The sequence below is a fragment of the Garra rufa genome, chromosome 18 (assembly GCF_049309525.1).
Source record: "Garra rufa chromosome 18, GarRuf1.0, whole genome shotgun sequence".
NCBI lineage: Eukaryota > Metazoa > Chordata > Actinopteri > Cypriniformes > Cyprinidae > Garra > Garra rufa.
The window spans coordinates 39,647,916-39,674,095 of record NC_133378.1 but is presented as its reverse complement, the minus strand read 5'-3'; the positions used below and the strand labels follow the sequence as shown (position 1 = coordinate 39,674,095).

The 26,180-nt window shown below is 33.3% G+C and overlaps 1 protein-coding gene across 1 annotated transcript; it reads left to right on the top strand.

Annotated features, from left to right (window-relative positions):
* Positions 1–618: 618 nt before the first annotated feature.
* On the top strand, positions 619–17,620 carry e2f1 (E2F transcription factor 1). Its single transcript, XM_073823482.1, has 7 exons — positions 619–1,694; positions 2,122–2,224; positions 7,143–7,362; positions 7,454–7,606; positions 12,101–12,215; positions 14,079–14,295; positions 15,917–17,620. The coding sequence occupies exons 1-7, from the start codon at positions 1,452–1,454 to the stop codon at positions 16,168–16,170; spliced, it is 1,305 nt and encodes a 434-aa protein (XP_073679583.1). The 5' UTR covers positions 619–1,451; the 3' UTR covers positions 16,171–17,620.
* The last annotated feature ends 8,560 nt before the right edge of the window (positions 17,621–26,180 follow it).

The following is a 26,180-nucleotide window of genomic DNA, read 5'->3' as shown; positions in this document are numbered from 1 at the left end:
ACTTTGGATCAAATAAATACAGGCTTGCTGAGCAGAAGAAACTTATTTAAAAACATTAAAAATCTTACTGTACTTCCAGTAATTAGTGCATAATTTTAGACATTTTTTTTTTGTGTGTTTGTGTGCATTTCATATGAAATTAGAGATGATTGTGCATGGATTAAGAAAATACATAACACAATAATGCAAGTTTAGATTTCAGAAACAGCACATTTTCTAGACGATCCGACAAAAGCTTACAGAGCACGAACAGATGGTTCTTTATGTCAATACATACAAATAGCCTAATAATATTTCCAACTGATCGAAGTTATTTTATTTTCACACCAAAAGTCATAATCCGTCACTATTGCTCAATAAAAAAACATAAATAAATCCAAAGACGTTAGACAAAATGTTTTCACTCAAACAACTCTTATCTTTCAAACGTGAAAAAAAGAAAGCGCGACATCTTTGAGTGACAGCCGCGCCAGCCAATCAGCAGCCTGGGAACGCTGACGCATAGCGCGAAGGATGCAACTTTTTAACCAATTGGCGCGCGGCACGGTGGCACGTGCCAGTTTCGCGGCAAAAAAGATTTGGCGGGTAAACCTTTGAGCAGGTTCCGATCAGCTGGAACAAAAAAACACAACAACAACAGAAGCGATTCCGACTGCGTCGGGCGCGGAGACAGTCGGACCGCACCTTTCTTGTGTTTCAATGGATATATGCGCTTAATAAGCGAGAATCTGGACGTTATTTGGAGTTAAGAGCAATACTTCCTGGATGGAGTCATTAAAATGGACAAAAGCGAGGGATATTTTGGATTAAAGTGTCAGATGAGAACAGAAAGCAGACTTGGGCTTTGTTTCGCATCCGGATCGGGTTGTATCTTTATGTTTAGATTCTTCACACCATGTTTAGTAATATAATTACACGCTTCTAAGACGTTAACCAGTGCTCAAGTGAAAACAAACTCTGCTACTTAAAAAAATATCGCTAAAAAGTCAATAATTTGACTTGAAGACTATACTGAGTAATACTAAGGTTTTATGCACTTTATAAATTGAAACTGCTTTGCTATTTGTATATGATGATGCTTATTTATAATGAACTGTGTGTGTTATGCTTTTCAGCCATTTTCAAAAGTACTTCCTTAAAGGAGCCCCAACTCTAAACTCATAATGCATCTGAAACAGCTTAGAAATGTTCATAAGTAACATGCATGCTCTTATTATATACTTTTATTAACGTAAAGTTGATTTTTGATTTGCAAACTGAAGCTGACCTACATTCTGGCCTTGTTGTGGTTGGGGAGACTCACCCATATGTTCAGCCAAGGCCTGTTTTTAACATGCTTTTCAATGTCAGAGCATGCATTTTAAAAAGCAACCCGTTTCCATGCATTGAAAGCCATAAGGATTGCAAATAAACCCAGAGACTAAGTGACCCCCCTGCTGTTTTAGCCCGATATGTCTGAGAGTTTTATATCGGGTCAGACCTCGGAGGACCTGCTGGCGGATTTCGAGTCGCTCTTGAACAATGGCAGCATCGATCTCAGCGAAGATCATCAGATTGTCATCATCTCCACTCCTGGCACGGCCACAACCAGCTCTGCGGCTGGTGACATTTTGCTGTTTGCAACCCCTCATCATACCACAACTACCACCACAACCCTGCTGGACCACCGGAGACCTACTTTGGGCCGCCCGCCGGTACGACTTAATCCTATCCGGACCCCACTGCATGTGACCTTTTAACCTTTGGGATTCCAAGTTTAGCCTTGCATTTTGGAATCCTCACCCTTTGAAATTCCATTTCACAATTGGTCCATTCCACTTAGTGGCCTTGTAACCCAAATCCTGTAGGTTCAAAATCCATTGAGGAGTGGTTCATGATTACCGTAGCGCTTGAGTAACTTATGCTTAAGGTCACAACTCGCATTTCTCAATTACCGCTAGATTACCGCCATGCTATTAGATGGTTGCTGAAGCAGCGTTATTGTTTTATGACACATGGTTTGTTTTAATTACGCTGCGATTAAAGGTTTTATGTCGTTATGTGTTTTGTGACGCATGCATTGATGTAATAATCGGATGGTAATCGCTCTACGAGGTCATGACCTCTGCTTTTTGATTTCAGGTGAAAAGGAAGTTGGATTTGGACAGTGATCATCAATATATTTGCACGTCCAGACCTGCTACACATGGACCCGCACCTCCAGCCACACCCGCGCCTCCCAGAGGTATGATCGCTTGTTAAAATAGTCAAGAAAAACTGGAACCGTCAATCAAGTGTGATTGTAAATGGTGTTAGTAAGAGTCCAGTCTGCTTACCCAAGGCAGCTTTTATTTGGTCTTAAATATTGTAAAATTCTGAAATATTTTTAGAATTTAAAATAACCATTTTCTGTTTGAAAACATTGTAAACTGTAATTAATTCCTGGGATCAAACCTGGATTTTCAGCATCGTTACTTTTGCTCTTCAGAGTCACATGATCTTTCAGAAATCATTCTAATATGTTTATTTGGTGCTCAAGAAAAATTTCTGATTATTATCAGTGTTGGAAATACTTATTTTCATGATTCGATGGTAAATATGAAGATGTATAACATTATAAATGCATTTAGCGTCTCTCTTAATCAATTTAAAGGATTCAGAACAAAAATTTACAGAATGTACTCACCCCCTTGTCATCCAAGATGTTCATGTCTGTCTTCAGTCGGAAAGAAATTATGCTTTTTTGAGGAAAACATTTCAGGATTTTTCTCCATATAGTGGACTTCTATGGTGCCTGTGAGTTTGAACTCCAAAATGCAGTTTAAATACAGCTTCAAAGGGCTCTAAATGATCCCAGTCAATGAAGAAGGGTCTTATCTAGCGAAACGATTGGTAATTTTATAAAATAAATGAATATTTATACGCTCAAGACAGTTAGGGTATGATGAAAAACTCCCATCTCATGTTCTCCTCCAACTAGGGCTGGGCAAAATAGAGAAAAATATCACAATCTATCTTTTTTTTTCATATCAGTCGATATTGATAATTATCACAGTAAATGTCAATTTTTAATTTTTTTCAAATTTTAAGGCAGATATTTGCTCCAATGTGAAAGTTGTAAAACACAGATGGACAATTGTGGTTTTAAACTATTTCTAATGGTCAGATGACAAACACTTCACATTTTTTAATTCTTTACACTTTTCCATTTTTTCCTTAAAATAATAAAAAAAAACAAAAGAGTAATATTGTTTAAAATCAAGAAACCGGTTTGTGTTGCCTTGTAATAATACAAAAAAAATTTAGTCTCTTAGAAATACACATTTGATAGTAGCTTGAGTTGGGATGCAGATGTAGTTTTATGTTCATTATCAAAATCAATAATATCGGTAATAATTGTAGCAACCTCGTTTTTATATGGTAACATTTAATTACTCTAACTGTTTTTTGTTTGGTGTTTTTAAACATTGGTCTTCCATAGTAGCATACATTTAGACGGTTATCACAACTAACCACAAATATATCGCCTTAATACTATGGTAAAAATGTAATATGGTTTCTATGCATGAAAACCGTAGTATAAGTACATTTCGGCCTGGTTTTACAGACAGGGCTTAGACTAAGCCACGATTAGGCCATTTAAGTAATTTTTATAAATGTGCTGATGTGCATCTTGAGAGAAAACAAAAGCACTAAAATATTTTAAGACCAGTCATTTTCTTTCAGTTGAAACATTTTAAACTTACATTTAGTGTGGGATTAGGCCTAAGACTTGTTTGTGAAACCAGTGGTTAGTGTAAATGCATAAACGCTATAACTTAATCACCAAAAATACTGTAATTATATTCCATTTCTCCTGGCTTTTGTTCCACCTTTGGTGCATAAACAATATATTGAACATTTATCAAACTCTTGTTGTCGTTTATTATATATCAGCCCTACCCTCAACTTAAATCACCCAACACCACTGTTTTACCTTTTGTTTTGTAAAGGGCTTTTGATCTTTGGATGTTATCTTTGTGAACACTGGGTTGGTACTTCTGCAGCGATGAAGGGCGATTTTGAAGTTGGAGGAGAAAATGAAATTGGAGTTTTTTGACATACCCTAACTGTCTTGAACCGGAGCACACAGAGTATGCATGCACATGGCAGACCTAGACAAGATGAGCATTTGTGGTTAAAAAGTGTATAAATATTAATTTATTTAAGAAAATGACCAATCGGTTTGCTAGATAAGACCCTTATTCCATGGCTGGGATCATTTAGAGCCCTCTGAAGCTGCATTGAAACTGCATTTTGGAAGTTCAAACTTGTGGGCACCATTGAAGTCCTCTTACGGGTGTGCGATATGACGATTGTTGATAATGGTTGATAAAACATCTCCACGATCTGCTTTTGAATAAATATCGTAATATCGTGCTACAGTGTACCCGACATACATTCACTCATGAGACACCTCACTTATTTGCAATCACAAAACTACATTATTTGCATGCGCTTCAAAGCCTTGGCGGTAAAATAATGTTATTTCACGCCTGTAAAACAGCGCCTATTTACTGTACTAAGCTATCATTGGCGTCTGCTTTCGCTAATACTGACAAAAACACGCAAGGATTACATATAAACACAGTTGGTTATGTTTACAGTGAACGTAGAAAGCTGAGAGAAAAACGGATGCGCTCCTGTATATTAGATGTGTGCAGCTCTTAAAGAGACAGAACTAAACATGTTGCTGATTGTCATTAAAGGGACAGTTTGTAACGTTCGCCAGAGAGTCAACCCGGATGAAACAACGAGAAACAAAGAAAGAAAACTCGATGCGATCAGCTGTTTTATGAGCCTTTATAGTTGTTCGCGCTAGTGCACTCAAAACTGTAAACAAAACACTCTGGTAACGTGACAAATAAACAGAAAAGTTAGAGCTAGGGCTGGGCAATTCTTTCGATTTTTTTTTTTTTTTTTTTTTTTTTCCCGATTAATTCGAATTTACGTTTTAAGACGATTTAATTTATTAAATCGAGGTATCGCGTTTTTTTTATTTTTTTATTTTTTTTTTAATATATAAAAAAAATTATGTGTATTCAGAACGGAAAACAAACGCGTTCTGGTAAAATAAGGAGTCACTAAGGGGACATGATTAGCTGCTTGCTGGCAAGTTAGCCTGTTACATTACAGTACATACAATTTCACTTACCACATAAACAGAGTAGAGAGATGATTGAAGACAATGGCGAATTATTTGCATATCAGGGTTCTAGAGTGCGACCTAATTTCTCAATGGTGCGACTGGTGCGACCAGCCGTTCAAGGGCAAAAAAAAAAACTACTACGTGATTCTATGAAAAATTATTTAGGAGCACCATGTGCGACTGACCCGACCAGCATATTTGTGTTTGTGTTTGTCAAAGGTTTCCATGTGTTTTTCACGTTGACTAATGTATCTCAAGTGTAGAGAGAGTGTAAATAAGAGACTGAATGGGCAGTAGCTTCATTTATTATAATAGAGCTTTGTGAGATTGGGAACTAAGATGAGTGACAGCTTTTAATCATTTTTAAGGGAGTTTGTAAACGAGATACTGATTTATTACAACAGTTAAATAAACAAGAAATTATTACTAAGTGACTTACATTGTCTGACTATAAGACTATTGCCTGATTTTGCTCTATTTCGTCGTCAAAAGTAGTCTGAAACAAGTCACGGTTGAGCCGCTGCGCATCTCCACTCAAACACAGCGGTGTTTCGTTTATGAAAGAACGTGCGTTTTTAAACGAATCTAATGAAATGATTCAATTCCCCATTCATAAAGAGTCACTTGCTTTATTCTTGAATGAACCATCCGTTCGAACGAATCAAATCAATGATATGATTCAGTAATTAAATCAGTGTCTTACCACCACCTGCTGGCAGATTGTATATTTTTGTATACGATATAAGTGCAAGAGAAAAGCATGGCAATAAATACTTTCCTTCCATCTCATATTTATTTGTCTTACAAACATTTACTGTGTCTGGTATGATAAGAATGGGGTCTGGTGGAAAGCGAAGGAAGTCAAGGAAGTTTGCTGCCGTAATATGGCCGAAGCAGGCGGAGTATTATCAGAAATGAGTTCCCAGCTAGTTTAGCATTTGCACATGTGCTGCGTGGTATTACTGCGCCTGCTTCAGCCTTATTACGGCAGCAAACTTCCTTGACTATTACGCCGGAATGGGAGTGTAGTTCCTAATCTTATCAGCCTAGAAACTCGCAGCTTTGCATTTCCACCGGTCTTAGTACACGATATAACTACAGAAGAGTCAAGTTTTAAATAGGACAAATATGGAAACTCGTTGGTCATTTTTGAATGCTATTGGTCTAATAGGATTCAATGATCTATGCTAAGCTATGCTAAAAGTGATATGGCCAGAACAGGAGAACGGCTGAATGGATTTCAAAACAGTAAAACTCAACTTATTAACTCGGGGGGAGTTGGAGAATGAGCCTATTTCCAAAAAAGTGGAGTGTTCCTTTAAGATTAAGGGTCTGGCATCGAGCGATGAAAAGTGTCTAACTGGAGGGGCGGCACCAAGCATGCATTTGAAACTCTCAATGCACGCAATTGGATAACGCCACGACCAATCACTAAGTTTTCACTAAGCCTCACACGCTTAGCTACCAGCGGAGCTAACTGATGGATTAAACTCTTGCCGTATCCAGTCGGCAAAACGGCAAAAAAAGTCCTTCTTACAAAGGAACGATTCGAGCGCGGTTTTCTGTTCCTCTTTTATATGAAAAGTCAAGTCTAACTCGTTCATTGTAGCGGCCAAAGCCGTTTCAAACAACTGGTGTTCATCTGTTTACTAATGTTTCCGGACGTTGCAGCGCTGTCGTCATCAGCTTAGCTCGCCTCTGGCCCGCCTACATCAGATACACCGATTTGATTGGTTCCCAGAACTGCTTACGTAATGCAGTAACGTGGATAATTGCTCGATGCCAGAGTGTCTTGCAGAGACAATTCAAATAGTGCTCTCGCCAGACCTCTGGATTTCTAGGGTAAACTACTCCAACATCTTGGATAAAAAGAGTAAATTATCTGTAAATTTTTGTTTCTGAAAGTGAAATAATTCTTTCACTTCTCCACTCCAGTATAAAACTATTTCTCACTTGAAATCCGCTCTTGTTTTAGTGCCTAAAGTGGCTACGGAGAAGTCCCGCTACGACACGTCTCTGAATCTGACCACCAAGCGCTTCCTAGATCTCCTGGCTCAGTCTCCGGACGGCGTGGTCGACCTCAACTGGGCCTCTCAGGTGCTGGACGTCCAGAAACGGCGCATCTATGACATCACTAACGTCCTGGAGGGAATCCACCTGATCTCCAAGAAGTCCAAGAACAACATTCAGTGGCTGTGCGTTCCTTATATAGATCACTGTTTTATTGAGGACTCATTGCTCAGAGTGTGTAGTAGTTAATCTGTGGTGTGTGTTTGGTGTGTTCAGGGGGAATCGCATCGATGGGGCGTCCGTGGCCAGGTTTCAGGCGCTGCAGAGGGAAGTGTCTGAACTGACGGAGGCCGAGGAGAAACTCGACGAGCTCATTAACAAATGCAGCTTACAACTACGACTGCTCACAGAGGACACGCACAACAAGAAATATCCTTTGAGATCTCTTGAGCGCAATCTCAAAATGGCCTATAGCTCTTTATATGTGACCCTGGACCACAAAACCAGTCTTAAGTCGCTGGGGTATATTTGTAGCAATAGCCAAAAATACATTGTATGGGTCAAAATTATAGATTTTTCGGTAACACTTTACAATAAGGTTCATTAGATAACATTAGTTAACCACATTAGTTAACATGAACTAATAATGAGCTGCACTTATACAGCATTTATTAATCTTTGTTAATGTTAATTTCAACATTTACTAATATGTTATTAAAATCTTGTTAACATTAGTTAGTGCAGTGTGAACTAACATGAACAAACAATGGACAATTGTATTTCAGTTAACTAATGTTAATAAAGATTAGTAAATACAGTAACAAATGTATTGCTCATGGTTAGTTCATGTTAGTTAATACATTAACTGTTTAACTAATGAACCTTAATGTAAAGTGTTACCGATTTTTCTTTTATGCCAAAAATCATTAGGAAATTAAGTAAAGATCATGTTACATGAAGATTTTTTGCAAAATTCCTACTATAAATATATCAAAATGTAATTTTTGATTAGTAATATGCATTGTTAAGAACTTATTTTTGACAACTAGATTTTTTTGCACCCTCAGATTCCAGATTTTCAAATAGATGTATCTCTGCCAAATATTGTCCTATCATAACAAACCATACATCAATAGAAAGCTTATTTATTGAGCTTTTATATGATGTATAGGGGTGAGCGGGGCACAAGCTAACGCGGGGTTAATTGTAACACGCGTGGTTTAAATATTTCCACACATGCTAGCATAACCAAATTTACGGTGTTTACTAGTTGCCATAGCAACACTATGCAGAGAAAAAAAGAGCGCCAGAATTCAAAAGCCTTTTGAAGATATCGCTGAATATTTATTTTACCATAGTAAAAGTACATTTCTGGCTGAAGTAAACTTTTCATTTCAGTTTTTAATATTCATTTAAAATTCGACAAATCTGCTATTATTTTAATCTCCAATTTGTTATTTATCAGTTTAGATGGTTTATTAATGCTTCGCAAACCAGCAGAAGACACTAACCTGTTTTAAACTCCAGTCGCGCAGATGGGGAAAGATGTAACACTGTGTTACAATATTCCCCGCTGTTATTAAACTATGCTATTCTGTGACATTAGCGGTGCAGTTTACACGATTTACTTCTAAGGATTTTGATAAGATACCTCAAGAAACAGGTGAATAAAGGCTGACAATCAATGTTTAATGTTCAGAAGTTATTATTTCAAGTAATGTAAAGCATTTTGGCTGGTTTATGTGTGTGGTGTTCTATGAGAGCTGTGTGTGGAGGAGTGGAGTGTTCTTCTGAATGTCTAAATGTGTTTCATCTATCTGTCCACATTGTTTTGAAATAGTGTACAGCTGTGTGTTGCGATCAAAGCCGTTCAAAGCATTGTTGCGATGTGTTCATTTTCAAACTCCAAAATTCGATTATTTTTTTTTTTTTTTTAAACGTCATTACTTCATTTGAAAAAGTTAACATGTATTTTACTGACAAAATATTTTAGTTTGTGTATATTTATTTCATTCGATCAGATAACTTTTTCAGCTGTCATATGGTCGTGTTACAACGTGCCCCTCAGATGTTACAATGTACCCCACCTACGGGGCATGTTGTCACGTTTCACTTCCTTTCTTTTGAGGCAAATAACGAAAAACGTATACATTGTAAATATGAAACAAAGCGATATATTTGTACTAGACAAGTGTGAAAATAACGTGGATAAAAAATTGTACTCTGAACCCCACGTGGATTTACATAAACCGCGAAATTCAAAAAGTGTTAGGTTGTGCCCCGCTCTCCCCTACATCACAGTTTTATAAAAAATAACCTTATGACTGGTTTTGTGGTCCAGGGTCACATATTACACTATAAAAAGTTATACTTCAGATTTAAATGTAAAAACATGTGAAATGTTTTTTTTTTTTTTTCTTTAGATTTATACATCATCTGAAAGCTGAATAAATAGGCTTTCCATTTATGTATGATTTGTTAGGATAGGGATATTTGGCTGAGACGCATCTATTTGAAAATCTGGAATCTGAGGGTGCAAAAAAAATCTAAATACTGAGAAAATCGCCTTTAAATTTGTCCAAATTAAGTTTTTAGCAATGCATATTACTAATTAAAAATGTAGTTTTAATATATTTACGGTAGGATATTTACTAAATATCCGCATGGAACATGATCTTTACTTAATATCCTAATGAGTTTTGGCATAAAAGAAAAATTTTAAATTTTGACCCATACAATGTGTTTTTGACTATTGCTAATTAAGACACATTTATTCATTGCTGTGTTTATAGAGGATAGCATGATTTTCTCAATGACCTTTAGCTCTTTATTTTAGACTGAATAACATTTGTTCAGTCTAAAATAGGTGTAAATAATTATTTTAATATTAAGTTAATTTTTTAGTACATTAAAATAGATTTTAATATTTTACATTTGAATGTAACAATATATAAAATATTTTTTTCCTGACATTTTTAGATATTCATCTTGATATTTGCATGTCTTTTAGAATAAACCAGAATTTGTTTATGATTTAAATTAAGTATTTGTTTTGAAAAATACTTTATACTTATTTATCTGTTTCTACATGTAGATGGAAATGAGTATGATCTTTACAAAATGTCCTTTAGCACTTTATTTTAGACTGAATAACATTTACTCAGTCTAAAATAGATTTAAATAATTATTTTAATATTACGTTAATTTTGTAGTACATTAAAATAGATTTAAATATTTTACATTTTAATGTAACAATATAAAATATTAATTTTTCCATACATTTTTAGATATTTCTCTTGATATTTACAGGTAAAAAGTGTCTTTTAGAGTAAACCTGAATTTATATTTATGATTTAAATTAAGTATTTAAAACAAAATACTTAATACTTATTTATCGATTTCTACATGTAGATAGAGATGAGTATGATCTTCACAAAATGTCCTTTAACACATTATTTTAGACAAACAGTAGTACCTTAAGTTTTTAATTAACAATATATAAAATATTTACACATGTTTAACAAGACAAAAAAAAATGTTTCTACTTAAAATTTAAATTTAACAATATAAAATATGTTTAACATTTTTCTTAAATGCTTTATACATACTAATTAATTCATGAATTTTTTTTTGTATATTTATATAAAAAGAGGAGAAAATGGTCTTCTCAAAATCGGTTTTAGCACTTTATTTTAGATTGCAAATATAAATATTAAAGGTATTTTAAAATGTTAAATATAAATGTGATAAATTCATAAATTCAATTTAAATCCAAAATTACAATACATATTACTTTTTTTTTTAATAAATATGTATAGGTACGATTCAAATGTAACAACATGTATTTTGATTTGAAATGTATTAAAATTGATTTGAGTAACTGTACTATTAATTTGTAATTTAAAATAGATTTTAATAACATTTTTATGTAACTATATACGTATTTAAAATGCATTATTTTAAAATAAAACCGCATGTATTTAAGTATGTTTACGTCCTTTTGAATACATATTTATGCTTATTTATTTATCTGTGTCTACATGTACAGAGAAAGGGAAGAGCATAATAATCACAATGTTTATTAGCACTTAATTTTAGACAAACTGTAGTACTTAAGATTTAAATTTAACTATATATAAAATAGTAAACATTTTTTCTTAAATATTTATACATATTTATTTATCTTATTGTTTAAGTGTAAAGAGCATCTTTAAGACTAAAGTATTAACATTTTTACTGTAAATTTAACAATATAAAATATTGAATATATTTTTTCTAAATGCTTTACACATATTAATTCAATGTGTGTATATGTACATAGAGGAGAGCATGGTCTTCTCAAAATGTATTTTAGCACTTTTAGATGCCAAAAATCAACATTAAAAGTATTTTAAAATATTAAATCTAAATCTTAGGCAAAAAGAATATATCCAAATTTTTTTTGTGTGTGATTTATGTGTCTTTGTGTTGTTAAGTCTTAATAAATGTAAATGTCAAATATGCATATTGCAGTTTTTTATTGTTATGCTAGTAAGAATGAAATGTAACAATATAACAATTTAGAAAAATAAAATATTTTTTTGTATTTATATTTATGTGTAGATAAAGGAGACCGTGAGCTTTGCAAAATGTCCTTTAGCTCTAGACTAAAATTAGTTATACTTAAGATTTAAATGTAACTATATAAAATAGTAAATATTGATTTCATGGGTATTTGCTGCATACATTTTATTTATCTATCAATGCAATAAAAGAGAGTGTGATAAATGTCTTTTAGCTCTTGATTTTCTTTATGGGTTTTAGTGTAGATTTGAGGGGTTTGAAGCTGAAATTAGGTCTGGAAACAGAAAGCGAGGATCTGAGCATCTCCAGTGGACTAATACGTTGAGTATGTGGATATTATGATCTTTAACTGAAAGTCACGCTGGGATACGTTAGATGTCAGGACCTGCGTAACACAGTAAACCCGCCGGATCAGATTATCATGGTGATTCGAGCTCCACCAGAGACGCAGATGCAGGTGACTGAACCCAGCGAGGTAAGCAAACACACACACACACACACACACTTATATTTATTATTTATTTAAATGTATTTATTAATTAATTTATTATTAATTTATATTTATTTTATTTTATTTATTTAAATTTATTTGATTTACTTATTATAATTTATTTATATTTATTCTTTATATTTATAATTTATTTTTATTATTTTAAGTTTATTTTTTTCCTGTTTAAGATGAAAGAATTTTTTTAAATGTCCATGTCTCTTTAAATGCGTTAAACTCATTGTGTCTGTATTGCAGAGTTACCAGATTTCGCTCGAGCAATTATTTGTATTTATTATTAATTGATTTATTAATTGATTTTTATTTATAATTTTATTTTTTATCATTTATTTAAATGCATTTATTTATGATTTACTTATCACTTTTTATTTATTTATTCTTTATTTATATTTATTTTATTAATTAATTTTTTTTTTATTTATAATTGTATTTTTTTATCATTTATTTAAATTTATTTATGATGTACTTATCACTTTTTATTTATTTATTCTTTATATATATTTATCATTTATTTTATCATTTTTTTAAGTTTATTTTTTTCCTGTTTAAGATGAAATATTTTTTTTTAATGTCCATGTCTCTTTAAATGCGTTAAACTGATTGTGATTTTGCTCGAGCAATTATTTGTATTTATTTTATTATTAATTGATTTATTAGTTTATTTTTATTTATAATTTTATTTATTTTTTATCATTTATTTAAATGCATTTATTTATGATTTACTTAATTTATTTATATTTATTCTTTATATTTTATTATTAATTAATTTTTTTATTTATAATTGTATTTATCATTTATTTAAATTTATTTATGGTGTACTTATCATTTTTTTATTTATATTTATTCTTTATATTTTATTATTAATTAATTTTTTTATTTATAATTGTATTTATCATTTATTTAAATTTATTTATGGTGTACTTATCATTTTTTTATTTATATTTATTCTTTATATTTATTTATCATTTATTTTTATTATTTTTTTTAGTTTATTTTTTTCCTGTTTAAGATGAAAGAATTTTTTTTTAAATGTCTATGTCTCTTTAAATGCGTTAAACTCATTGTGTCTGTATTGCAGAGTTACCAGATTTCGCTCGAGCAATTATTTGTATTTATTTTATTATTAATTGATTTATTAATTTACTTTTATAATTTTATTTATTTTTTAGCTTTTATTTAAATGCATTTATTTATGATTTACTTAATTTTTATATTCTTTATTTATATTTATTTTATTATTAATTAATTTATTTTTTATTTATAATTGTATTTTTTTTATCATTTATTAAAATTTATTTATGTACTTATTTATTCTTTATATTTATTTATCATTTATTTTTATTATTTTTTAGTTTATTTTTTTTCCTGTTTAAGATGAAAGAATTTTTTAAAAATGTCTATGTCTCTTTAAATGCGTTAAACTCATTGTGTCTGTATTGCAGAGTTACCAGATTTCGCTCGAGCAATTATTTGTATTTATTTTATTATTAATTGATTTATTAATTTATTTTTATTTATAATTTTATTTATTTTTTATCATTTATTTAAATGCATTTATTTATGATTTACTTATAATTTTTTATTTATATTTATTCTTTATTTATATTTATTTTATTATTAATTAACTTAGTTTTTTATTTATAATCATTTATTTAAATTAATTTATGATGTACTTATCACTTTTTATTTATTTATTCTTTATATTTACTTATTTATTTTTATTATTTATTATTTTTTTTTAGTTTGTTTTTTTCCTGTTTAAGATGAGAGAAATTCTTTTGAAATGTCCATGTGTTTAAATGTTTTAAACTCATTGTGTCTGTTTTGCAGAGTTACCAGATTTCTCTCAAGAGCTCCAAAGGGCCAATCGATGTGTTTCTGTGTCCGGAGGACAGTTCTGGGGTCTGTAGTCCCGTCACTGATTGTAGTCCAGCGAAATCGTCCAGTCAGAGCCCCCCACAGTCTGATCCCGTCTCACAGGAAGTGACATCATCTACGCCTGCGACTCTCCCCAGCTCCTCTCCTCTGCCTCTGGGTGCAGACTCAGGTTAGCATGTGATTGTGAATCTTAATTTACTAAAATAATCGTTTTGTCACTTTAGCACAACAAATACCACTTTTGCCAGATTTACTGTATTTTCAGTAGTTTCCAAATGTGTAATTTTAAAACATTTTCCCCCGGTTTCACAGACAAGGCTTAAGCCTAGTTCTAGACTAAAATATATCAGTGCCTTTGTTTTGTCTTAAGATGCACACCAGTAATGTTTTTTTGTAAGCATGTTTATAAACATAATATTATATATTTAGGGAAAATGTTAAATATAAATTTAAATCTTAAAGAAGTTTTAATATGAAATCCAAATGTACATTTTTAAATGCAAATCGTAAATTTAAATGGAAAAAAAAAAAGTTAATTCTAAAATGAGTTTTGAAAATATAGAAAATAAATGTGATTTAAATATTAAGTGTGAATATTAGGCATAAATGTTAAATCCAAAAAATAACATTTATGATTTACATTTTTAGATTTAACATTGACATTGATGCAATTAAATGTAAGTCTTAGACTAAATAAATAAATAATAAACCCAAAAATAAATTTGTAATAGACATGAACATTTTATATATAAATTTCAAATATACACATTATTTATTTTTAAGAAATGTGCTAAATGTAAAATCTAAATACAAAATTTGTGATTTACATTCAGATTAAATATTTATGAAGAAAAAAAAATTTAAATGTAAATTTCAAATATTAATATTACAACTCCTAATAGTGTTTTTTTAAATTATATTTTTTATTAAATATCAACTGTGCATTTTTAAACTTTTTTTTTTATTATTATTGTTGATTATAAAGGGAAAATGTTAAATATAAATTTTATAGAATGTTTTACATAAAATGTAAATGTACATTTTTAAATACAAATTATAAATGTAAAACAAAATTGAGGTTTTAAAATGTCAAAATTCAGAGTAAATTTTTTATAAATATTAACCAAAGCTTAATCATTAAATGTTAATTCCAAAATAAATGAGATTTTAAAAATATATAAAATAAATGTGATTTAAACATTAAATGTGAATCTTAGGCATAAATGTTAAATCCAAAAAATAAAATGTATGATTTACATTTTTAGATTTAACATTTATATTCAATTGAGATCATTTTAAATGTAAATTTTAAATATAAGTAGTTAAGCCATTTTAAAAATTTCAATACAAATGTGATACAATTAAATGTAAGTCTTAAAAAAATAAATAAATCCAAAAATGTGTGATTTACGTGAATTTTAAATGTAAATTAAGTTGTTGTTGTTTTTTTATTATAAATAAGTAAATGGACTAAATATTAAATATAAATCTTTGGCATTAATGTTACATAGAAATACAAATTTTGTGATCGACATTTACTTTTATGGTACATAATTTAAATGTAAATTTCAAATATAAATATTACAGCTATTAATGGATGTTTTTTTTTATTACAAATAAACCAACTGTGCAATTTTAAAGTATAAAAATGTGCAATTTAGAATAATAATTCTTGCTCTTATCGTTTACATTTAACTTTTCCTTATAAATTATCTTAAATTTTTTCTATGATTTTAATTTCCCATTTCTTTGGTAGAACAAATTATTCAAAACATTTTTCTTCCTTTCAGAGTCATTTCTGGACTCGGACCCGTTTTCCGGCATCTGCGAGATGCCAGATTTCGATTTGTCTCCTTTGGGCTCGTCTGACTTCCTCCTAGAGCGGGGCGGCGTATCAGACGCCATGGGCCTCCCGCTGGACGGTTTCATCTGTCTCTCGCCGCCACACAACCAGGACTATCACTTCGGCCTGGAGGATCACGAAGGCGTCAGCGAGTTGTTCGACTGCGACTTTAGCGACCTCGGCCCTCTGGCTGAGTTCTGACCAGTGTGAACAGGAAACTGGTTCCACTTCGCTTTCCAATCCAGATTTGCTCAGAGAGCACCGCCATTTAATTTATTAATACAAATAAGTCACCTTTAAAGAAATAGTTAGCCAAAAATGCGTTGCAGAGTGAATCGACTACTCATTTTTGGTCAACTTTCTTAAATCTTTTTTTGTTTTTATTCAAATTTAATGTAAATGTAATGTCGTCGTGAAGGTTTTAGGATGTCGTGATCGTACTGCATAGAGGTTTGAATATAAACTGACAGGTTTTAAGGACTATTTTTTTCTCAGGAGAATCGTATAGTATTTCAGGTGAGTGATAAAGTACTAGTTACTGCATGTATTTAGGGCCTGGTTAAGTTGCATAGGTTGGTTATGCATGCTGCACGATAATCAATCCGTTGTCGCTAATATGCCGAAAATTATTAAAATATTCAAGTATTCACACACCACTTTCTAATCACAATTATATTCACACGGTCCATGCAAATGTTCATCATGTCACCGATTCTCGCTTTCACAAAGTTCTGCGTCTTTTAAAGCATTGTGTGCATTTTTATCGCTGTTACAGGAGACTTTCTGTATTTATTATAATTAATATCTGATCCTGGTACAGTAAATGCCCAGTTATTATATATAGTCCTCTAATTTTTGTTTTTTCCTGTGCATGTGTGTAAATATTCATATACTTTCCAGCCTCATCTTTAATAATAATCTTGATATTTAAAAAGCACTATATATATATTTTTTTTTTGTCTATTGTCCTTCAGCCCTTTCTAGGAGTCCAAGGATAGGAATAATGTCTCGTGTTTCTATATTTCCCTACTGGAGTTTGAATTGTAAATGATTTCTAGTTTTCTAGACTCGTAATTCCACTTAAACTGTGCGATTAGCTACAGGACGAAGTATATACAGTCACATGAAAGGATTATAATGATATAATGTCGTTGTAGTGGGATATTTAAATGCATTTTGATGAGGTAGGTTTGATTATAAAGGGCTCTGAAGTTTAAGGACACTGTTTGATAAGCTCTTCATCTTATAAAATGTGTAATTTAATGCAAATTGTCCGTCTGTAGATTTGCCCTGGGTTTTGCCTTATTCTGTTTTTTCGAAAGGCAGCTTTTGTTTAGTTGAATGTGTTTTTGTGCTGAGACAGTTGTGTGTGATTTTTGATGTTTGTATGACAGTTGTTAGGTAGGTTTTGTTTTGTTCTTGTTTTATTGTGTATGCGAGGTCGAGTTGTCTGGGACAATTCTTATGACAGGATCAAGCGCTTCGGTGAGTGATTTGCTCTTTATCTGGTTGTACAATAGCAATGTTTTTGTAATGGGGTGCTTTTTTTGCATAATTGGGTTTCCTGTTTACTTTATAAACCACTTTAAGAAGTGGCCAATTGCACGGCGTACGTGTGTACTTTTAAAATTGTGCAAATAAAATCAGATTTGGATCTGAAGTCCATTTAAATTGACTCGAATTATGGCTTTATATTCCATTTGCTATTCCATCAGCAGTTACAGTGTTTTTAGTTCTGCAGGTTTGAAGTTTAAGGTTATTGTTTTTGAGCACTGATTCATTGGTTCAGCATAAGGGAGGATATATGTGACGTCATGTCAATATTTTCTGATTATCACCTGTCAATCACAGATTAATGGATTGTCTTTGTTCTGACAACATCAATAAACCTTTTGACTTCTAAATCACTTGTGATTTGTCTTTTCATCTGATAAAATGAAGCATTTGCGTATGGATAAACATCAGGAAAAAAATTCACAACCCGCTCCAAAGTTTTGCTGAAGTCAAATGATTCGCGAACAGGCAGCAAAGTTCTGCTCGCAGTCAAATGATTCGCGAACAGGCAGCAAAGTTCCGCTCGCAGTCAAATGATTCACGAACAGGCAGCAAAGTTCCGCTCGCAGGCAAATGATTCGCGAACAGGCAGCAAAGTTCCGCTCGTAGGCAAATGATTCACGAACAGGCAGCAAAGTTCCGCTCGCAGTCAAATGATTCACGAACAGGCAGCAAAGTTCCGCTCGCAGTCAAATGATTCACGAACAGGCAGCAAAGTTCCGCTCGTAGGCAAATGATTCACGAACAGGCAGCAAAGTTCCGCTCGCAGTCAAATGATTCACGAACAGGCAGCAAAGTTCTGCTCGCAGTCAAATGATTCGCGAACAGGCAGCAAAGTTCCGCTCGTAGGCAAATGATTCACGAACAGGCAGCAAAGTTCCGCTCGCAGTCAAATGATTCACGAACAGGCAGCAAAGTTCTGCTCGCAGTCAAATGATTCGCGAACAGGCAGCAAAGTTCCGCTCGCAGTCAAATGATTCACGAACAGGCAGCAAAGTTCCGCTCGCAGGCAAATGATTCGCGAACAGGCAGCAAAGTTCCGCTCGTAGGCAAATGATTCACGAACAGGCAGCAAAGTTCCGCTCGCAGTCAAATGATTCACGAACAGGCAGCAAAGTTCCGCTCGCAGGCAAATGATTCACGAACAGGCAGCAAAGTTCCGCTCGCAGTCAAATGATTCACGAACAGGCAGCAAAGTTCCGCTCGTAGGCAAATGATTCGCGAACAGGCAGCAAAGTTCCGCTCGCAGTCAAATGATTCACGAACAGGCAGCAAAGTTCTGCTCGCAGTCAAATGATTCACGAACAGGCAGCAAAGTTCCGCTCGCAGTCAAATGATTCACGAACAGGCAGCAAAGTTCCGCTCGCAGTCAAATGATTCACGAACAGGCAGCAAAGTTCCGCTCGCAGTCAAATGATTCACGAACAGGCAGCAAAGTTCCGCTCGCAGTCAAATGATTCGCGAACAGGCAGCAAAGTTCCGCTCGTAGGCAAATGATTCGCGAACAGGCAGCAAAGTTCCGCTCGTAGTCAAATGATTCGCGAACAGGCAGCAAAGTTCCGCTCGCAGTCAAATGATTCACGAACAGGCAGCAAAGTTCCGCTCGTAGGCAAATGATTCACGAACAGGCAGCAAAGTTCCGCTCGTAGGCAAATGATTCGCGAACAGGCAGCAAAGTTCTGCTCGCAGTCAAATGATTCGCGAACAGGCAGCAAAGTTCTGCTCGCAGTCAAATGATTTGCAAACAGGCAGCAAAGTTCTGCTCGCAGTCAAATGATTTGCAAACAGGCAGCAAAGTTCTGCTCCAAGTCAAATGATTTGCGAACATGCACGCATGGTTAGCTCGCTGGTTTATTTTAACTGAAATAAGCGATGAAGTATGATGTTTACAAATAAAATATGGATATATTTCCCTTCCGAAGATAACTGCTTTCCACGTCGAAGACATCCAACACAAATGCTACGAACATATTCAGGTGAGCTAACCGGTTTACTGCTAACGTTAACTAGTGAAAACACTCGGTTTAATACGACGAGCAGCAGCTCAATGTTAGATGGAAACATTGTGCATTATGATCGAGTTTGAAGCTTTATTAAGTATATTTGAAATAGTTTGAGCACTGCAATTCAGTTGTTGACAGTTCAGTAGGAAATCAGTTGAAAGCATCCGGTCATCTCATTGCATTGAAGTGAAAGTTGGATTTACCAGTATTGTAATAATATTTGAGGAAATATTGTATCTGATTGTTTTAGTTTATATAGAGTGATAATCCATGTAAAAAGAGCAAATGGACACAAATTGTGCTGCGAAATGTGTAGAGTTGATTGATTGAGAATGATTCAGTTTTGTAGTGTGTTTTGTTCGGTGCTACTATGTTTTTGCTAATTAAAGTGGTGCAGAGTTAGATAAGTAAGATGCTCAAATTCAAATGTTAAATCAGTCCTTTAAAGTCAAACTCATAAGGGTTCACGATGATAAATCATGTTTATATTGTTTAGCAAAAACACTGAGTGCTCAGGACATGCACATTTATGATTTGCATTAATGTTGTTCAAAGTTATAAAGAGGAAACAGTGTAAAAGTAATGCATTACAATACTTAGTTACTCCCTAAAAAACTAACTAATTACGTTAGTTACTTGCTTGTTTGTTTTTAATATAAAAAGTTATATTTCTGGCAAATATAAAAGCCTTTTCAAAAGGAAAAAGGAAAACAAATGTTAAATTATCTTGAGTAATTTTTGCTTATTAGTATGGATAAATTGGATCATCGAAGGTCGGCAGCAAAAACATTATCTAATAAACTGGCTTTACTACTTTAAAAAAAAAGTAACTCAGTTTCTTGTCAATTAAAAAAGTAATGCGTTACTTCACTAGTTACTTGAAAAAAATTAATATTATTACGTAACTTGCGTTACTTGTAATGCGTTACCCCCAACACTTATGATACTATCGGTCAACTATTTCAGACTATTTCAAGATTTTAGGTCAAAATGAAGTTATTTTTACACTGCATAAAACTGTAGGTAGTTGTTCTGAGGTTTATGTTTGATGGTCATCTCTAATGATCGATTTATCTCTGTGCAACTGATTGAGGATTTCTTTAGTCATATATACAATTATGTACAGAATACAACTTGAAGTAAAATGGCAACAGTGGTTTAGGGCTGGGCGATAAAACGATAACGATATATATCGCGATAGACAAGAGATCGATATCAATATAAAATGTGTTCGATAAAACGTTCGATATTTTGTATTCTTCGTCGGCCCGCCCAGCCCCCCTTTAACGTTCAGTTCATAGCGCCAGACCACAATAGAAGTTAAGGTTATCTTTCCTACAGAACGGGTCCATGTTGTTGTATTAAACAAACTAAATAGCCTAATGTTATTTATCTTATTTACACGACGGCATTTGATTTCTGTCTCTACATGATCGCGCGTTTACAATGTCTACTCACAGACGGGATCGCGGACTCCATTCATAAAAACGGACTTTACTATAGGGCGGAATGCCGCGGAATTCGTCGATTTTTGGACCAATAAATCAAAAGTTGGTCTGTTAATTAATTCAGATCGCGATATGGACTAGTGTCTGTGAAAACTGAAATGCAAAAAGACCGTTTCAATATGAATCCTGCATGTTCCCGTTTGCCTCTATAACTCTATGCTCTATATGTATGAATGGAGGAGACGCGTTTTATTTTCACTACACGCATACTGCACACGTGACGCTCCCGCTAATTTTTGGCCTTTGCATCTCACATGAACAGACAAAAATCTCCAAAGCTGCTGTGAGTGTCACTTTTTATCAATTTTACCGTTTCATTAGTGAAACTAGCATCATTCATACTGTATTACACACTGAAACTTCAAGGCAACCTGTCAAAATAAAAGTACGGTTTAAAATGTGACAGAACCATATTAGTCTTGTATTACTGTACAGTATAATGTAGGTGTTTATATGTTCACATTTAAATAATTTACATAAAACAATATTTACGATAAAAAATAAAATAAAGAGTCACCACTTAATTGTTGAAAAAATACTATTATTATTAAACCTTTTTTTAACTGAATATAATTTTTCTTCTATGTATTAATTTTAACAGTAAAGCTCTGTTTATTTTTATTTTAAAAAATAAATCTGTGATTTTGCTTTCATTTGATTATCAGAAAAATTAAAAAAAAAAGATTGTAAGGCCCTATTGTTCAAAATGTTGAAAGTTTTGGACTTATTTTTTCACTTAAATAAATATTTTTGTTATTACACAAAGTATAGGCTAAAGTACCGTGAAAGAAGTAATGTTGGCTACTGGCAACCAGCAATCTGTGCAGAAATAAATATTATCAGCCAAGTACTTTGCAACAACCTCTGACCTGTGGTCAAGCCGTACTTCTGGGCCACACATTACCTAAACCATTCACTTTATCGACAATGAATGGGGTTTGAATTGAGGATTAAGAGGTAATTAAGTGTATATTGTGACTTTAGACTTATGTTTACAGTTTAATTATTTGAGTTTTCCATGGTTGTTGACATTTCTGTCTTAATAACTGAGGGGATTATGATCAGAGGCAGGTTAAGTTTAAAATAAAAATGCTTGAGTGTAATATATTTTTCTCCTGGTCCTTATTTTAAATGGGTCATAAAAATATCAATAATTATCGATATCGACCGATATGAAACACTGATATCGTGATATAGTTTTCAGCCATATCGCCCAGCCCTACAGTGGTTACATATACAAATATTTAATTGTTTGTTTGCTATAGGGACAACTGAGTAGTTGCTGGGTATTAGCAGTAAGCAGCCTTTGAAATAAATATAAACACTTCAGACATTGAGAAACTGAATGTCAGTGCTGTAGACACATTGTTGACCAGCAGATGGAGCTCTGATCAAACATGGTCCTTCAAATAATATTGCAACCATATTTAGGTTTTGCCATGTATACATGTAACAAATGCCACAGGTTTGTGTTGAGTGATCAAAATAGAGCATCTTTTATACAGGAGGAGAATATGTAATGAAAGCATGTCCTCAAAGCCCAATAAAACCAGAGTCAGGTTGATTTAATCAGCGAATGATTAACCCACAGACGCAAATAATTGCCCTCATTATAACTGATCTGGAAGATTAATAAACCTCACAATGCTAATTTCTCTGTGCCGACTAATGGCTAATTTGCATTTTCCTCTGGGTTTTAATTTGCCGTTATGAGCACTCAGGAATCTCATGATGGGCCGGTGATGTTTTCACCTCCACAGACGATCAGAGATTCAGACAGTACCTGCTGATGGAGGAGTTTAATATGGATGTTAAAATTAATCGGGACTTGTGGCAAAAAATACTGCCAAATTGGACAAAATTAAACCAGATTATGAGGATAATACAGCAAAAATTAAATGCAAGTGTCAAAATTAGTGTTAAATTTAGATGCTCGTGTAGCAGTACGTTTTACGTGTTTTACAGCGTTGAGCATTTTAACCAATCACATGCGATTCTGTTGATTATTAACGAATGCAATAGCCAGTCAGAGGTGTATGTCACAGTATAAACAGTTTCATTGTTTCATTGACTTTTGTTCAGTTTCACAGTATAAACAGTTTCATTGATTATAACGGGTGTATTTTGAGAGTGCTTAAACTTGCACTAGACTGAAGTCAATGATTATGTTCTTTGATAATCAGGGCTCTACAGTGCGACCATTTCACTCAAATTTGCGACTGAAAACTACTATGTGCGACTATGAAAAAATATTTAGGAACACCATGTGTGACTGACCCGATATGTGCTTGCACTCAGGGGAGCTTTAAAGGAGTAGTTCACTTTCAGAACACCCCTTTGTCATCCAAGATGTTCATGTCTTTCTTTCTTCAGTCGTAAAGAAATTATTTTGCTAGAAAAGAGCCTTCTTTCCTCGGCTGTGATCATTTAGAGCCATTTGAAGCTGCATTTTGGAAGTTCAAACTTGGGGGCACCATAGAAATCCATTATATAGAGAGAAATACTGAAATGTTTTCCTCAAAAAACATAATTTCCTTACGACTTACGAAAGAAAGACATTTACAAGGGGTGAGTACATTATCTGTAAATTTTTGTTCTGAAAGTGAACTGCTCCTTTAAAGTTCTTTAAATAAGATATTGATTGCAGTATAGAGAGCTTTGTTTATTATAATATATAGTATAATAGAGAATAAGATGAGTGACAGCTTTTAATAATTTTTAAGGGAGTTTGTAAATGAGATATTAATTTAATACAACAGTTAAATAAACAAGAAGTTATTATTAAGTGACTTACATTGTCTGACTTTAACACTATTGTCTGATTTTGCTCTATTTTGTCGTCAAAAGTCACAACTGAACAATCTAGTGAAATGATTCAATTTCCCATTCATAAAGACAGTCGCTTGCTTAATTCCTGAATGAAGCAGCTGTTCAAACGAATCAAATGAATGATATGATTCGGTAATTAAATCAGTGTCTTGCTGCCACCTGCTGGCAGATCTTTTCAGTTATTTAAATCATTTAATATTTCTGTATTCAAAATTTTATAATTAAAACATTAATCTTAACATGAATTTATGAATTTGATTGCACTCATGCCACCTCTGAGCCTCATTAAACATATAAAAAGGTAAAAACTAAATTCCCCTGTAAATCACTTATAATCACTTGTAAGTCAAATATCACCTTGTAATGGGAAGGCTAATTTTTTTATCAGATTTTTTGATTATTGTTTAGAATGTGCTCCTGAAATTTTGACTGTGCACCTAACAAGAAATTGCTCCTAACAAGAAAAGTAAGCAAAGAGCCCTGATAATGTAATCGTTCTTTGCTTGCTTTCTGTATATAATTTATTTGCTGTTTGAATAACCTTGGAAATGACACTTATTTATTATGATACATTCATAGTGGGTGGGTTTATGATGTGTATATATAATAGATTACACTAATATTAGGCGACTTTTAGCCTTACCCCGGAGTTGGTTCACCCTCCACCTATGACACAAACCATTTGTAAATGCACAGTTGGTGCTTACGTTTGCTGATAAATCCTGTTTGAACATTCATCCTGTGAAACATCTGACCTCTGACCTAGAGTCACTAGACACTGATGTCCTGCAGAGGTGAGATTGAATGTCTCTCTCTCTCTCTGATGCTACAGCTGGGTGTAAAGCAGAAGAAGGTTACCTTTACACCCACTGCTTTTGGCACAAGCATGCTGTGTGCTGGTGTGACATTCACAAGCTGCTTCATCATCATCACCTTCCCCTTCAACACCACAATTACCACCATGACATCCTCATTACCAGCATAATAACCATCACATAATCACCACCATAACATCACTAACATCACATTATTGTCAAGATTACTACTATCATCGCCACCATCGTCCACTATATCTAAAAATAATCACTCATCTTAGTTCATCGCAATCTCGCAAAGTTCCGTTATAATCAATGAAGCTCTCTAAACTACGCAGTCAGTTTCTTATTTACATCGCGTCTGCACTGCCCCCCGCCCCACTAATGTTGCCCATGACTATCATCACCACTATCGTCAACTTCATGACCACACTATTACCATGTTTTCATCACCATCAGACAATTACATTATCATCACCAACACCATAGCATTACTAACAATATCACGATTACGACTGGCTTGTCACCATACCATCACTGTTGTCATCACTTTATCACCATTATTCTCACGTTATCACCTCCTTCACCATAACATCACCATAACCACCAACATCACTTATAATGTGAAAACATTTAATCATCATCGCCACCGTTGTCAACTTCATTACTGCCATATCAGCATAACATCACATTTATGATAATTATCACCATCACATAGCATCAATATTATTATCACATTATCCCCACTTTCACCATAACATCACCATTTTAACTATCTTCCTCTCATTATTACCACCATCACTTAATTTGGCTAAGATGTCATGTTATCAAGATGGTTAAGATAACTGTGATGTTATGCTGATGATGGTGATAATATTATCACCATCATCAGCATAACATCACAGTTATCTTCACCATCTTCTTTACATTGTCACCACCATCATGATAACATGACGATTATCACCATCATCATAACATAGCCACCATCATCACCACCATAACTTAATCAACATTATCATCACATTATCACCACCATAACATCAGCATTATCTCCATCATATTACCCCAACATCACCATTATTATAAACATTATCACCACCATAACATCATCCTTATATTCATCACATTATCAACAACATCAAAATTATCATCACATTATCACCATCATAACATTACCATTATTATCACATTATCACCACCATGACATCACCTTTATCATCATCACATTATCACCAACATCACCATTATCATCATGTTATCACCACCATTACCATGATCATCACATTATCACCACCATAACATCACCCTTACGTTATCACATTATCACCATTATCATCACACTATCACCACCATAACATCAGCACTATTATCATCACATTATCACCAACATAACATCACTACTATGACCATCACATTATCACCACCTTAAGATCACATTATCATCATCACATTATCACTAACATCACCATAACATCACCATTATCATCACATTATCACCAACA

Coding starts and splice junctions, on each gene's coding strand:
- e2f1 (XM_073823482.1), top strand. CDS start 1,452: ATGTCTGAGAGTTTTATATCGGGTCAGACCTCGGAGGACCTGCTGGCG. Junction 1,695..2,121: donor CTACTTTGGGCCGCCCGCCG/GTACGACTTAAT, acceptor TTTTGATTTCAG/GTGAAAAGGAAGTTGGATTT. Junction 2,225..7,142: donor CACACCCGCGCCTCCCAGAG/GTATGATCGCTT, acceptor CTCTTGTTTTAG/TGCCTAAAGTGGCTACGGAG.